Source organism: Bos indicus x Bos taurus, chromosome 20 (genome assembly GCF_003369695.1).
Source record: "Bos indicus x Bos taurus breed Angus x Brahman F1 hybrid chromosome 20, Bos_hybrid_MaternalHap_v2.0, whole genome shotgun sequence".
NCBI classification, from domain to species: Eukaryota; Metazoa; Chordata; class Mammalia; order Artiodactyla; family Bovidae; genus Bos; species Bos indicus x Bos taurus.
The window spans coordinates 58,879,636-58,895,088 of record NC_040095.1 but is presented as its reverse complement, the minus strand read 5'-3'; the positions used below and the strand labels follow the sequence as shown (position 1 = coordinate 58,895,088).

The following is a 15,453-nucleotide window of genomic DNA, read 5'->3' as shown; positions in this document are numbered from 1 at the left end:
GCTGGCTTCTGTGACACGCTTCATAAAGAAATGCCAAGTTGATGGTATTTCAGGGCCACGTAATGTTATTCCCCAATACGAAAGGGAGATCAAAAAGGCAAGAATACATCACTAGCCATTTTTAAATCTTTATGGTAAATTTAAAATATTAGATCCCTGGCCATATATGAACACACAGTTACCAAAAGAGCTAAAACTCCCAGGGTGGAACTTAACCAGCCTCTCCTAAACCAACCATCACTACGGGGGCCACTAGATAATGACCCACTTACTTCCTTGGATGTCTTAACTATCCCAGAAACATTAGAGCTCTTTTTTGGGAAGTGGAAATCTATTTCTGTTATTCATTAACACCCTTAAAGCATATATAAGCCAATGAGAGAGCAGTGGGGAGTCACAAACACAAGATATGATTAAGGTCTCCAGTGAAGGGCCAGTGGATGCCCACTTTTTCCCTCAGCAGTGCCTGTCTACACTTGCTCAGCTTTAAAATGGAGGATCTAAAATTCTAACGCAGATCAAACCAGGTCCCAAAGTCATGATGAAGTTGCTGTTGCTCAGTCGCTAAGTCATGTCCAACTCTTAGCAACCCCACAGACTGCAGCACACCAAGCTCCCCTGTCCTTCACTATCTCCAAGAGTCTGCTCAAACTCATATCCTTTGAGTTAGTGATGCTATCTAACCATCTCAGCCTCTGCCACCCTATTCTCCTTTCGCCTTCAATCTTTCCCAGCACCAGGGTCTCTTCCAATGAGTCAGCTGTTTGCATCAGGTGGCCATAAGTATTGAAGCTTCAGCATCAGTCCTTCCAATGAATATTCATGATGAAGTTAATGAACAAATATAACCATGATGCAGATGCTACAACAGGTCCAGAAAGAAGTTAAATCTGCTCTGTTTTTATTACTCTCTCTAAAATTTCTCCTTAAGCAGGTGGAACATATTTTCAAGGTACATGAAGGGACTTGGGAGGGACTTTTCATTTTTAAGTAGGAACTTAAAAAGGTCTAGAAAGGTCTCCACAAGTCTGGGAAAAGGATGCTGGATACCCAAGGGTTCTGAGATTAACTTTCTTGGCAAAAAGAATGTCAAATATTCCACCCACTCTGTTATCAGTTGTAAAGGTAACAAAATAGAGATCACACAGAGTTTCAGTTCAGTTCAGTCACTCAGTCATGTCCGACTCTTTGCGACCCCCTGTACTGCAGGACTCCAGGCTTCCCTGTCCAACACCAACTTCTGGAGTTTGCTCAAATTCATGTCCATAGAGTCGGTGATGCCATCCAACAATCTCATCCTCTGAGGAGGCCAGTTTGAGGCTTTGCCCCACACTGATTTCCCTGTGTTATTCATGCCACCATAACCATGTGTGTTTTGTGCTGAATCGGTTTTCATTTTAACCTGTTTAGGATTTCCAGCAATTTGACATGCGTGTCTTCCCAATGAGATGGTTAAACCTTTTGAGAATGAAGACATGTGCTTTCAGTTTCTTTTATATCCCCCATGATGCCTTGTAAAGCACAGCATCTGTGGCAGGCATTTAACAGGATGTCTGGGACCCCACCACCAAAGCCAGTCCATGGGAAAACCGGGACAAAGGCAAAATTATTCTTTAGCTCCTTCCTTCCACCCCTTCACCCCTTCTCCCTTCCCATCCTCCCACTAGAGCCAAGAGCTCCCACATAAACCATTTAGCACTTACTTAGGCCAAAGTGGAGTGGATCTTGATTTAGTGGGGCCTGAGGTTTATGCAAATTGGGGGCCTCACATTAATAAAAGAGCTGAATAATAAAAGAGTTGAATCAATAAAAGAGTCACTCAGTCATGTCCAACTGTTTGTGACCCCATGAACTGTAGCCTGCCCTCCAGGATCCTCTGTCCATGGGATTTTCCAGGTAATACTGGAATGGGTAGTCATTCCCTTCAGAAGACCTTCCCGATCCAGGGATCAAACCCATGTCTCCCACATTGGAGATAGATTCTTTACCATCTGAGCCACCAGGTTTAAGCAGATTGGGCATCCCACATTAAGAAAGAGAGTTAGAAACACAAAATTAGGCATTAAAGCAAATATTTAGGTAGAAATAACAAATAAAATATAACAAATTACAAATTGCTTAAGGCTGGTAACACAAAAGCGAGGAAATAAATAACAGAATATTTGTATTAATTTCCTAGAAAACTTTTATGTCAAAATAGATATATACAGAAATATAGATAGATACAGTTTTGGCTGAAAACTCTTTGATCTCCTTACAACTTTGCAATGTTGTCTGTAGAGTGAATACAAAGATAATTTAGACCTTCCTTCAGCAGGACTGAATGCGATTTGTCTTTTATGATGAAGAGATCATATGCTCACAACACACAAGTTCCCCAGACAGAGGTATTGGCGATTTACTGTTTACAGGTTTGGGTCCTACAAACAAAGGATTTTGATCAAATCTATTTTGCACAACTTCTTTCCTAAAGGAAGAAAATGTATAGTGTGTTTACAATTATATTATTACATTATCAAGAGCAGTCATGACAGAACAGAATTTCCATTTTTCAGTAGACAGTGATGAGAAACCAGTGCTCCACTTCGGACATATCTGGTGATTAAAAGTTTTCCGTAGCTAGCTTCTGGCTCATCCATTTCAAACTGAGTCTCTCCGCTATGGAGCCCCTCTTTCCATGAAGGGCACCACAGGACACTTTTACATTGAACGTGACCCCAGCCTTGAACCTTTAGGTCATGAGTCTGGCCAAGTGGACACAGCAGAAGGAATGCTTGGCAGAGACATGTAGCAAAATATATTTGTGCTAGCACTTTGCTATATCCCTGCATTTAGGTAATAAAGATGAGGCAACTTCTGCCTTCTTCTCTGGAATTCTCTCTGTGGAGGCTCTCGGCCATCATGAAAGCAGTCAATTGCCCTGAGATCACCTTGCTGTGAGGAAGCCTATTCATAGAGACCAACCACGTGGAGCCGTGTCTCAGACCAGTCGAGTCTGATGTGAGACACAGGAAGAGGAAAAGGGAGATGCCTGTCCAGTCCTCGCTCCTCCAGCCACCAATGAAAACCCTCCAGCTAAGCCCATTCCTGGGCTCCTGACCCACAGAAACTAGACAAGATAGTACAGTAGCTGGTGCTACTTTAAGCTAGTAAGTTTGGAGTGACCTCAAGAGCAGCAATGACAATCAGCATAACCTCCAACTTTCCAGAGCTTCCACACTCATCTGAAAGGAAACACTTCTAATATTGCTGCTCAGTGTCCATCTCAACATTGTTTGCTGTAAAATACGGATGTCAAATCCAGGTCAAGGTTCCTCCTGGCCCAGCTGGTCCTTATCTGAATGGCAGCAGCCACCTTTCTTCCAAGATGTCCCCTGAGTCCCCAACACAGCCCCTGACACTTGACCCTCTTTGGGGAGGGTTGCCGGAGTCTGAGGTGACTGCTTGCTCTGGGCTAAGCCTTGCTTTGCTTCTTTGTAATGAGCAATAACATGGACACTTCAGGACACCAATGGATCACAAATCCTTTTATTCTTTACCCTGAATAAGCTAAACAATGATCGGAAGTGGCCCACCGAGCTTTCAGCCCTCCAAGAGTAAGATTCTTTATTTTTTCTGAAGTCCAAGCACTCCAAGGAAGTCCACGCCCACTCCCTTCGTGATGGGTATGAGGTGGGTGAGGGTGGGTCGCCCACTCCCTTCGTGATGGGTATGAGGTGGGTGAGGGTGGGTCGCCCACTCCCTTCGTGATGGGTATGAGGTGGGTGAGGGTGGGTCGCCCACTCCCTTCGTGATGGGTATGAGGTGGGTGAGGGTGGGTCGCCCACTCCCTTCGTGATGGGTATGAGGTGGGTGAGGGTGGGTCGCCCACTCCCTTCGTGATGGGTATGAGGTGGGTGAGGGTGGGTCGCCCACTCCCTTCGTGATGGGTATGAGGTGGGTGAGGGTGGGTCGCCCACTCCCTTCGTGATGGGTATGAGGTGGGTGAGGGTGGGTCGCCCACTCCCTTCGTGATGGGTATGAGGTGGGTGAGGGTGGGTCGCCCACTCCCTTCGTGATGGGTATGAGGTGGGTGAGGGTGGGTCGCCCACTCCCTTCGTGATGGGTATGAGGTGGGTGAGGGTGGGTCGCCCACTCCCTTCGTGATGGGTATGAGGTGGGTGAGGGTGGGTTGCCCACTCCCTTCGTGATGGGTATGAGGTGGGTGAGGGTGGGTTGCCCACTCCCTTCGTGATGGGTATGAGGTGGGTGAGGGTGGGTTGCCCACTCCCTTCGTGATGGGTATGAGGTGGGTGAGGGTGGGTTGCCCACTCCCTTCGTGATGGGTATGAGGTGGGTGAGGGTGGGTTGCCCACTCCCTTCGTGATGGGTATGAGGTGGGTGAGGGTGGGTTGCCCACTCCCTTCGTGATGGGTATGAGGTGGGTGAGGGTGGGTTGCCCACTCCCTTCGTGATGGGTATGAGGTGGGTGAGGGTGGGTTGCCCACTCCCTTCGTGATGGGTATGAGGTGGGTGAGGGTGGGTTGCCCACATCCCACATGCTATTGGCCCAACCAGGAGGCTGCGTCAAGAAAGAAAGAATTCTGACTATTCACAGTAACTCTCCTGGGGTGGAAATGTTGGCCCACGGGAACCGAATCATAATTCTACTACCCACCTGGGGTAGGAACAATGACAGGCTTTCACTACATGGACTTATTAAAATAGCATGACATCTGGCAGGCGGAAACTTTGTCAGGAATCTGACGAGCATCCCATGCTTGCTCTCCCTTCCTCAATATGTATGATCCACCTCCTGCAAGACAAGCCCAAGCCACTTATCTGCATTACTCAAAACCAGTAAGCAGTGGTCACAATCTGCACATCTCATCCAGTCCCCAAAGAAACAGGGAGAGTAATCATTAATTGTGTAGTGAGTGTGAGGGGATCTTCAAAATCCTCAAGGAAAACTTGAAAAAAGCATCTGCAAGAAACAACATAATATATATTGTTGTTGTTCAGTCGCTCAGTCGTGTCCGACTCTTTGCGACCCCACGACTGCAGCACGCTGGGCTTCCCTGTCCTTCACCATCTCCCAGAGCTTGCTCAAACTCATGTCCTCTGAGTCGATGCCATCCAACCATCATGCTGCAGGAGGGGGAAAGAAAAGGAGGGAGGGGGCGGGAGACATGAAGGAAGGAAGAGAAAAGCAAGAAGAAATGAAGAAAGCGAGGGAGGGAAAGAAAAACGGAGGCCGAAAAGAATGTGTGTGCACGTGTGCTCAGTCACGTTGCGACACTCTGGACTGTAGCCCACCAGGCTCCTCTGTCCATGGGGTTTTTCAGGCAAGAATACTGGAGAGGGTTGCCATTGTCTCCTCCAGGGGATCTTCCTGATTCTGGGATTGAACCCACATCTCCTGCATTGCAGGCAGATTCTTCACCACTGAGCCATCAGGAAAGCCTGGCAGAAAAGAAAAGCAACTCATACTCCTCCCCAGAGCCCTTCCACAGGCCTGCAAACAAAGTAGGCACTTTAATAGGTGTTTTTTTAATCGAACCAAACTGCTAAAGTATCCTCTAATTTCATCTTTCCTACCCCAGCCTCAAGCATGAGTTAAATCAGCAAGAAAGCATTCATTCAGATTCCAACCAACAAACCACCCGTGGGACTTGGCAGTGGAGTGGGCCTGGCCCTGAGGGTGGGGTCACACATATCCAAGCAACATCCTGAATGCTAAACTCCTCCTAGGAGCCTCATCCAATAGCCTGGGAAACCAAAATACCCCTGGGAGGCAATTTACTCTGGCGTTGAAGCTCTCGGTTTTTATTCATAAACAAAGTAAGGAGTGAGCAGTCGTTTCACCCTTTTGGGTCTATTTGCTATAAGTAAGGCTACAAAGAGTGAAGCCGAATGCAAACAGCAGAGAGGTATAAATAAACAGCCACAGTGCTCAGTGCCAGGAAAGAGCTCAGCCTGATGAAAGGAGAAAATGTAACAGGTGAACTTCCTCCTGACATTTCTCACGCAGCAGGAACCAATTCCTCGAAATAACCGTATTCATAGCAGCCTTTCTCTAATGCTTTACTGACCTCGGACAAAGGAGAAGAACAGCATCCTTGACCATCCCCAGGGAATTGAGAGCTCCATAGAGGTCACATTTCCCAGCTGTGACAATTTATTATGTCTCAGTGTCCATTTGCTTCTATTTTTCCTAAATAATATAACCACAGAAATCCACACTGAAACTGAGCAGGATCTTTGTACCCTTCTGGGTACAAAAGCCTCTCCGTGTCCCTCATCTCTTGTTTGTAGAAAAAGCTTTGGTCTCCTAGGCCTTCTGAGTTCCAAAGAGCAGGCTTAAGCAGTTACTAATTAGAGAACAGAGGGAATGCAGAAACAAAGGAAAAGCAGTCAAGCAAGAAAAGTAATGATAGCTTCAAAAGAGTCCTGTTCCTCCTCAAGGGATACGTATAACCATCTGAGCACATCTTTGCAGACACTAAGAGCCCCCCACCCACAGGTGGAGGATGGTGACTGCATGCTGACTACGTGCTCTAGACACCAGACTGGCTGGAATCAGACAGCTGATGACTAAGATATCCTAAACATCACCATGTTACCTCACCACCAACCAATCAGAAGAAAGTCCATGAGCTGCAGCCTTCATCCCAAACACTGCCTTTAAAAACTCTCCGCTGAAAGCCATCAGAGAGTGTGTGTATGTGTATGTGTGTGTGTATATATATATATATATATATGTATGTTTGCATTTTACTTAACCATATAACTTAAATATAGTGGTAAAGAACCCGTCTGCCAATGCAGTAGACATAAGAAAGAAAGTGAAAGTGAAAGTCACGTCCGACTCTGCGACCTCGTGGACTATACAGTCCATGGAATGCTCCAGGCCAGACTACTGGAGTGGGTAGCCTTCCCCTTCTCAAGGGGATCTTCCCAACCCAGGGATCTAACCCAGGTCTCCTGCATTACAGGTGGATTCTTTATCAACTGGGCTATGAGGGAACAGGAGTTCAATCCCTGGGTCAGGAAGATCCCCTGGAGAAGGAAATGGCAATCCACTCCAGTATTCTTGCCTGGAGAATCCCACGGACAGCAGAGCCTGGTGGGCTACAGTCCATAGGATTGCAAAAAGTCGGACACAACTGAAGCAACTTAGCACATATATATATATATTGCATTAGTAGCCTACATTTTTCAATCTTAAAGTGAGCATAATTAATAAAACATAAAACAGTATGGCTTTAGACTAAGAGCCATATTTTTATATCCCTACAGAGATAAAACTTGATAAACTTATGTAAGATTATAGAATATATGAAGTTTAAATTAAGATATACAAAAATATCATTGGTTTATTGGCATTAGCAGTTGCAATGCCATCTGTCATTTCAGGGTCTCTATTTTCCTGGACAGAAAATGAGGAAGAGTCACTAAAAAGATTAAATGAATTAACAGGTATTTGTCTTAATGAAATGCAACAGACATTTTGGAAATTCCAAATATTTATGGCATATAAGTTACATGAAAATAAGAGCAATAATATGAATCTATCATGGCAAGATGCTCACAAAAATAAAAGTTTGTAAAAGGTAAATATCTACAGAAGGAAGGAAACTGTTGAAGTATCATACACATAAACCATATGTATGTGTATGCATGCTCAGCCACTCACCGTATCTGACTCTGCGACCCCATAGACTGCGGGACGCCAGGCTCCTCTGTCCATGGGATTCTCCAGGCAAGAATACTAGAGTAGGTTGCCATGCCCTTCTCCAGGGGATCTTAGCCAACCAAGGATCGAATCTGCACCTCTTGCATCTCCTGCTTTGGCAGGTGGGTTCTTTACCACTGAGCCACCTCAGAAACCACATAAACTGTATACATTGCTCTTAATTAAATCAGTATTAAATTCATGTTTATTAAATCATGACAGGATGCACATTTTATTGATTAGCATACTATATTCCTATAGTAATATAGCTATAGCAGTATTAGTAAAAGTCATTCAGTCGTGTCAACTCTTTATCACCCTATGGACTATAGCCTGCCAGGCTCCACTGTACATGGAGGCAAGAGTACTGAAGTGGGTAGTCATTCCCTTCTCCAGGGGATTTTCCTCACCCAGGGATGAAAAACAGGTCTCCTGCATTGCAGGCAGATTCTTTACCATCCGAGTCACCAGGGAAGCCCAACATAGCTACAGCTAGTGTAAATGAAAAAATGTATAATGTAACCACAGAAATCCATATTGAAACTGATGGCGACCCTCTGAGGCCCTCCTGGGCACAAAAGCCCCTCCCTGTGCCCTGTTTCTTGTTTGCAGAAAAGGCTTTATAGTCTCCTAGACGTTCCCTGAGTTCCAAAGAGCAGGAATCAGTTTAGAAGACAAAGGCAAAAACAAGTAGGCGAATTTTTTTTTTACCCTATAAAACTCATTTAAGAGAGCAAAGCCAAATGGAGTGAAACCTGATTTAAATGCGCAGAATTCCTTTCCAGCCCCCTCCCCACTGCCCTGTACTGAGGCGAAATTACAAGACACCAGGAAACCACCCAACAGGGCTTCCTTGAACACCGTCTGGCTCCCTCTCTCCAAGGGAACTAAACATTTGCTTTTGTCCAAACCCAAGGGCTAACGAGAGCTAGTAACAGCCAACAAACTTCACACAAAAGCGGCCTCCGCCACGCCTGGATATATCTGATGCTCGCTCTGGGTCAATGGGTTGCTTGGGTCCACGGGTGGGCTTTCCGCAGCAGGTTGATGATAAAATGAGAAAGGCGGTCCCTGAACCTGCGCTTCTGCACTTTACTCGCGCCCTGCTAAACATGATCGACCACCACAACCTCCTGAGGGAAACAAGCAAAACTCAGAGACCGGCAACTCTAGCCCCACAAGCTCATGAAAGCGTCTTCAGGCCACGCGGCCTGAATCTGAAGCCGGGAAATAAGCCCACCCATCCTCTCCCCGTGACCGCGTGGCCTCCGGGGAGTCCCCAGCACCCAGCAGTTCCGAGGCCGCGCATGCGCCGTGGCGGGGGCGGGGCGGAGGCGTGGGAGCTGCGCGGAGGGACAGTGCACAGTACCGGCTTATCCATGGCGCTGCGGTCTGGTGCTCCGGCAGGGACACGCCACGGGTCGGGGCCCAGCTGACCGGTGCTGGGCTCTGTTGCCCACCCCTCTACCGCTGTCCCCAGCTCGCGCCGTTCCTAGGCGTCTGCTCGGGTTGCTTCTTGCTGGGCTAGGCCGGCTGTTTGTGGCTCATGTGGTTGCCATGGCGACGAGCTTTGCTCCGCCTGGACCAAGATCCCTCCTCCCGTTCCTGGTGCTCCTCGGGAAGTCGAAGTCCAGAGGGCATCGAAGTCCAGAGCACTTCATTGCCGCGCTCTCGCCACTGGTCCCACCAGAGAGGAAATTCAGTTTTCGGCTTCCGACCCCCAGATGCCGTGTTTTGGCTGCTTTCCATCAAGTTTCTGTTGGCTCTCATCCGAAGGTTACTTCTGGCATCAGCCAAGTCCACTCATTTTGAATTTCTCTGCTGAGTTTTCTATGTTTCTAGCTTCAGGAAAAAACGAATTCAAAAGGAGACTTAGTATGTTTCCATTTTAATTCCCACAGCTTCCCACAGCCTTGCCTTGTCCTGTGGTTCCTTGTTGCTTCCTTGTCAGGTAACTTCACAGCTGATGCTTTAGCCTAGGAATGAATTCTCTGGAAATGTGTAACCTGGAGGTGACTACGATAATTTGGTAAATGCTGTCTGCCTGTCAGAACAGCACCTGTACTGACATGTATGAAGTTTCCAAGAATTTTGCCCTAAAAGACTTCACAAAGAAAAATAAAAATATTTCCATCTCTGCAAACTGTCCTCAATCCTTGGGGCTAGGACTGCCCATTAGAAATATGTTTGCCACATTTGTCAGCTTATACCTCTAGGAGCCATGTTTTTAAAAGTAAAAGGAATCAGGTGAAATTATTTTAGTAATATTTACCCCGTAGCATTGTTACCGAGTCCAGCTTTGCTCTGCTGACCACACAGAGGCCAATCCAGAGGCCTCTGAATCCAAGCCATGAGGTGTTGAGGCAAGGAATGTGACTGTTCAGACAGCCCATCCACTGCCAGCTGACAGAGAGGATGGCAGACTAACATCTCAAAATAACCGTCTTACTGGAGTCTGCCTGCCAATTCTTTTATGGATCACAGATTGGGGAGAGGGGGTAAGGGAACAGAGTAAAAAGGCGTTTTAATCTTAACAAGTGTCTCCTAGAATGGCAAGCTTCAGGCAGGAGGATGTTAATTTCCTCTCTCCTGCCATCTACAGGTGGACAGGGTTCTGAAAAAAGGTACTTGAACAGGCAGAGGGGCAGGATTCTCTGAGGCAGGCCCTTATGTATGATTAGAATAACAAAACCAATGGAAAGTAAGTCGAACAGGATCAACAAGGTGTCAGGATAGACTTCTCTCTGCAACGGCATTGCTGACTCAAAGGACATGAATTTGAGCAAACTCCAGGAGATGGTGAAAGATAGAGGGCATGCTACAGTCCATGGGGTCACAAAGGGTTGGACGTGACTTAGCAACTCAACAATATATCCAAAACATTTCAACATATTATCAACATAACAGTTATTCATGAGACATTTTACATTCTTTTTATCATACTATATCCTCATTTTTTTTCATTGGCTGCACTGGATCTTGGTTGCTCCTTCACTAGTTGCGGAGAGCTGAGGTTACTCCAGTTGTGGGGTTCAGGCTTCTCGTTGCAGTGGCTTCTCTTGTTTCAGAGCATGGGCTTTAGGGTGTTTGGACTTCAATAGCTGCAGCTCATGGGCTCAGTACTTGTGACGCAAGGGCTTAGTTGCCCAAAAGCATGTGGGATCTTCCCAGACCAGGGATTGAACTGGTGTCCAGTGCATTGCAAGGTGGATTCTTAATTGTTGGACTACCAGAGAAACCCCCATTCTCAAATTTTTACGTGTATTTTACACAAACACTGGGGCTTCCCCAGTGACTCAGATGGTAAAAAATCTGCCTGCAATGCAGGAGACCCAGGTTCAATCCCTGGGTCAGAAAGATCCCCTGAAGAAGGGAATGGCAACCCACTGCAGTATTCTTGTCTGGAGAATTCCTTGGACAGAAGAGCCTGACGGGCTACAGTCCAGGGGAATCTCAAACAGTCGGACATGACAGAGAGACTAACACTTTCACTTTTACACAAACAGTATGTTTCAAATCAGACCAGTCTCATTTCCAATGCTCACTAGCTAATGTAACTGGTAGCTACTGTATTAAATAGTTCAGCTCACAGTTCAGTTCCGGAGAAGGCAATGGCACCCCACTCCAGTACTCTTGCCTGGAAAATCCCATGGACGGAGGAGCCTGGTAGGCTGCAGTCCATGGGGTCGCTAAGGGTCGGACACGACTGAACGACTTCACTTTCACTTTTCACTTTCACGAATTGGAGAAGGAAATGGCAACCCACTCCAGTGTTTTTGCCTGGAGAAAACCAGGGACAGGGAAGCCAGGTGGGGAGCTGTCTATGGGGTCACACAGAGTCAGACACAACTGAAGTTACTTAGCAGCAGTAGCAGTTCAGTTCAGTCCAGTTGCTCTGTCATGTCCGACTCTTTACAACCACATGAATCGCAGCACACCAGGCCTCCCTGTCCATCACCAACTCCCAGAGTTCACCCACACTCATGTCCATCGAGTCGGTGATGCCATCCAGCCATCTCATCCTCTGTCGTCCCCTTCTCCTCCTGCCCCCAATCCCTCCCAGCATCAGGGTCTTTTCCAATGAGTCAGCTCTTCACATGATGTGGCCAAAGTATTGGAGTTTCAGCTTCAGCATCAGTCCTTCCAATGAACACCCAGGACTGATCTCCTTTAGGATGGACTGGTTGGATCTCCTTGCAGTCCAAGGGACTCTCAAGAGTCTTCTCCAACACCACAGTTCAAAAGCATCAATTCTTCGGTGCTCAGCTTTCTTCACGGTCCAACTCTCACATCCATACATGACTACTGGAAAAACCATAGCCTTGACTAGACGGATCTTTGTTGGCAAAGTAATGCCTCTGCTTTTTAATATGCTGCCTAGGTTGGTCATAACTTTCCTTCCCAGGAGTAAGCGTCTTTTAATTTCATGGCTTCAGTCACCATCTGCAGTGATTTTGGAGCCCAGAAAAATAAAGTCTGACACTGTTTCCTAGGTTATAAACTCTAGGAAGACCCGCTCTGAACCTCCATGGAAAGAAGAAGATTGCATATGTTCATGGTAGTGGCGGCGGTTGTGGTGGTAGTCGCTCAGTGGTCTCGTGGACTGTAGCTCGCCAGGTTCTTCTTTCCATGGAATTCTCCAGGCAAGAATATTGGAGTGGGTAGCTGTTCTCTTCTTCAGAGGATCCTCCTGACCCAGGGAATGAACCCAGGTCTCTCACATTGTAAGCAGATTCTTTACCGTCTGAGTCACCAGGGAAGCCCTGAATCTGCCCAAAAGGGCTACTAAATACTAATTAGCTCTTGAACAATTTTTCAAATTTTTACTTGGAAAAAAAATCATTAAGTAAATATAAACTTTAAACACTCTTCAGACACTAAGAAAATTAAAAATGACTGTTTGGGGGTTCTATCTTGTTTTTTGTTAATTACCAAATTTTAATTTTTTAGAGCAGTTTTAGGTTCAAAGCAAAATTGAATGGAAAGAAACATTTTAACTGTCTGACTTTGTAGGCAGATTGTGTAACTTTGCCTACAAAGGGCAGTCTCGGCCACATAATACCCCGTGCTGTTAGACTAACGAGAGTTGTGACCTGGCACTCAGAGCAGCCAAGTTCCACCTGCCCCTGCTCGCTCAGGGAGTGTTGACATCCTGCTTCTCTCATTCGCATATTGTCAGATTTCACTGTGTACTTAATAATCACCTTGATGAGTTTAAAACTGGGTCCTCAAGAAAAGTTCTTGAGGGAAATGAAAATTCAGCTTGGCCAGGAAAGACAGTCCAGGAAAAGAGGGTGTCCTTAGTGGGTAGTCTGAGAAGGGGGAATGAGAGCTAGCACTTTTCTAGGTCATGACTGTGGGTTCATTAAACCTTTATATCTTAAAAAACTCTCTGAACTTGACCGTTAACACTGTGCGCATAGTAAGTCACTTTAGTCATGTCCAACTCTTTGCGACCCCATGAACTGTAGCCCACCAGGCTCCTCTGTCCATGGGATTCTCCAGGCAAGAATCCTGGAGCAGGTTGCTATGCCCTGCTCCAGGGGATCTTCCCAACCAAGAAATCGAACTGCATCTCTTCTGTCTCCTGCATTGGCAGGTGGGTTCTTTACCACTAGTGCCACCTGGGAAGCCCAGACCATTAACACCATTGTCCCATATTACAGAAGAGACGGAGAGATGATGTGGCTTAGCCAGGGCCACAGAACCAGGGAGTTTGTGATCCCTGACAGCTTGGCTATATCTGGTGTTTTACCTCTGGACTATACAGGCAGATCTCAGAGATATGGCAGATTCAATTCCAGGCCACCACAATAAAGCAAATACTGCAATAAAGTGAGTTACACGAATTTTTTTGTTTCCCAGTGTATTAATATATAAAAATTTGTCTATGCCATACTGCAGTATATTAAGTGTGCAATAGCATTATGTCCAAACAATGTACATACTTTAGTTTAAAAACATTTTATTACTTAATGATAACCTACTATATAGCACAGGGAACTCTACTCAGTGCTTAGTGATGACCTAAATGGAAAGGAAATCTAAAAAAGAAGGGATATATGTATATGAATAACTAATTCACTTTGGTGTGTAGCAGAAGCTAACATAATATTGTAAATCAACTATACTCCAAAAAAAAAAAAAATGATCTACCTTGAACACTTAAAATAATTTATTGGTAAAATATGCTAACCATCATCAGAACCTTCAGCCAGTTGTAATCTTTTTGCAAAAGTAATACCAAAGATTACTGGTCATCAACATAACAAAGAGATTCACCCTTGGTACCTCTGTTTCCCAGCACACATAGGTGCTCAAAACACAGCTCTTGAATTTAAGAAGACCCATGGAATGAACAGCAATGGCACCGCACTCTGGTACTCTTGCCTGGAAAATCCCGTGGATGGAGGAGCCGGGTGGGCTGCAGTCCATGGGGTCGATGAGAGTCGGACACAGCTGAGAGACTTCACTTTCACTTTACCCTTTCATGCATTGGGGAAGGAAATGGCAACCCACTCCAGTGTTCTTGCCTGGAGTATCCCAGGGACAGGGGAGCCTGGTGGGCTGCCATCTATGGGGTCGCACAGAGTTGGACACGACTGAAGCGACTTAGCAGCAGCAGCAGCATGGAATGAACATAGGACTTCCCAGGTGGCACCAGTGTAAAGAATCCTCCTGCCAATGCAGAAGACGAAAGAGACATGAGCTCAATCCCTGGGTCAAGAAGATCCCCTAGAAAAGGAAATGGCAACCCACTCCAGGATTCTTGCCTGGAAAATCCCATGGACAGAGGAGCCTGGTGGGCTACAGTCCATGGAGTCACAAAAGAGTCGGACATGACTGAGCGTGCACGCTCAAGGAGTGAACACATGACGATTTATTTATTGTTCACTCACATAGAATCAAAGACAAATACTAATTACAAAGAGTCATGAATTTTCTGATCTGACAATAACAAAGGTAGATTATGATTACATTTGATGAAAAGATAATCATTGTATGGAGAAGAAAACAAAAACGGACTTGCCAGAAGTCACATAGCTATGTATTGACTGAAATAGGACTAGAAACCAAGTCTCTTTCTTTGTACTATGTTTTATCATCTATTTCAAGAATTAAAAATTATGCAGTTTCTCCCCTCCACATCTGATTTTCAAAATCACAATGTTTCTCGATGCTTTGTCAGCAGTGTAGCATTCCACAAAATTGATTGTATTTGCCTACAGTTAGATAATGGTAATATCTAATTTCAAAAACGTTGATTACTGGGTAGAATTTTGTTAATCATTTTACTTCCATAATTTGAAGGGCAAGTTTTTGTTGCCGGTCACAAACTGTGGGTTAGCAAGCACCAGTAGCCAGTGAAGGAATGATGAGTTTACGAATCAATATTGAGAGGAATTATAAAACTTGGCAATGAAAGAAGTCACTGTTGGCTGCCTAACCCACTCATTTTTCAGTCTTATTAAGAAGAAGTGCCTACCTCGCCTATATATGCAGGAAATGGTAAATATTTCCCAGGATCCCTTGTAGTTACAGATGGCTATGTGACATGTTTCTGGATGATAAGCCAGAAATGGCAGGTTCCTGGGAAAGCCTCTGCTTTCCTCAGGAAAGAGATTCAGAAGTTCCCTTCACACCTGCCTGCAGCTAGAATGCAACCACAATGCCTAGAGCTATTGCAATCAGCTATATTATGACAATACTTTGGCCACCTGATGCAAAAAGCTGACTCA

At 45.7% G+C, this 15,453-nt stretch overlaps 1 protein-coding gene across 2 annotated transcripts in view; it reads right to left on the bottom strand.

The window, feature by feature from the left end:
• Positions 1-9,467, bottom strand: part of DNAH5 (dynein axonemal heavy chain 5) — a 324,445-nt gene extending 314,978 nt beyond the window's left edge. The window contains exon 1 of one of the 2 annotated variants that reach the window (XM_027520119.1): positions 9,084-9,467. In XM_027520119.1, the coding sequence (XP_027375920.1) occupies positions 9,084-9,095 (12 nt within the window). In that variant the 5' untranslated portion in view covers positions 9,096-9,467. The remainder of the gene's footprint in view (positions 1-9,083) is intronic. The other variant, XM_027520118.1, reaches the window with a different exon arrangement.
• Positions 9,468-15,453: the final 5,986 nt, after the last annotated feature.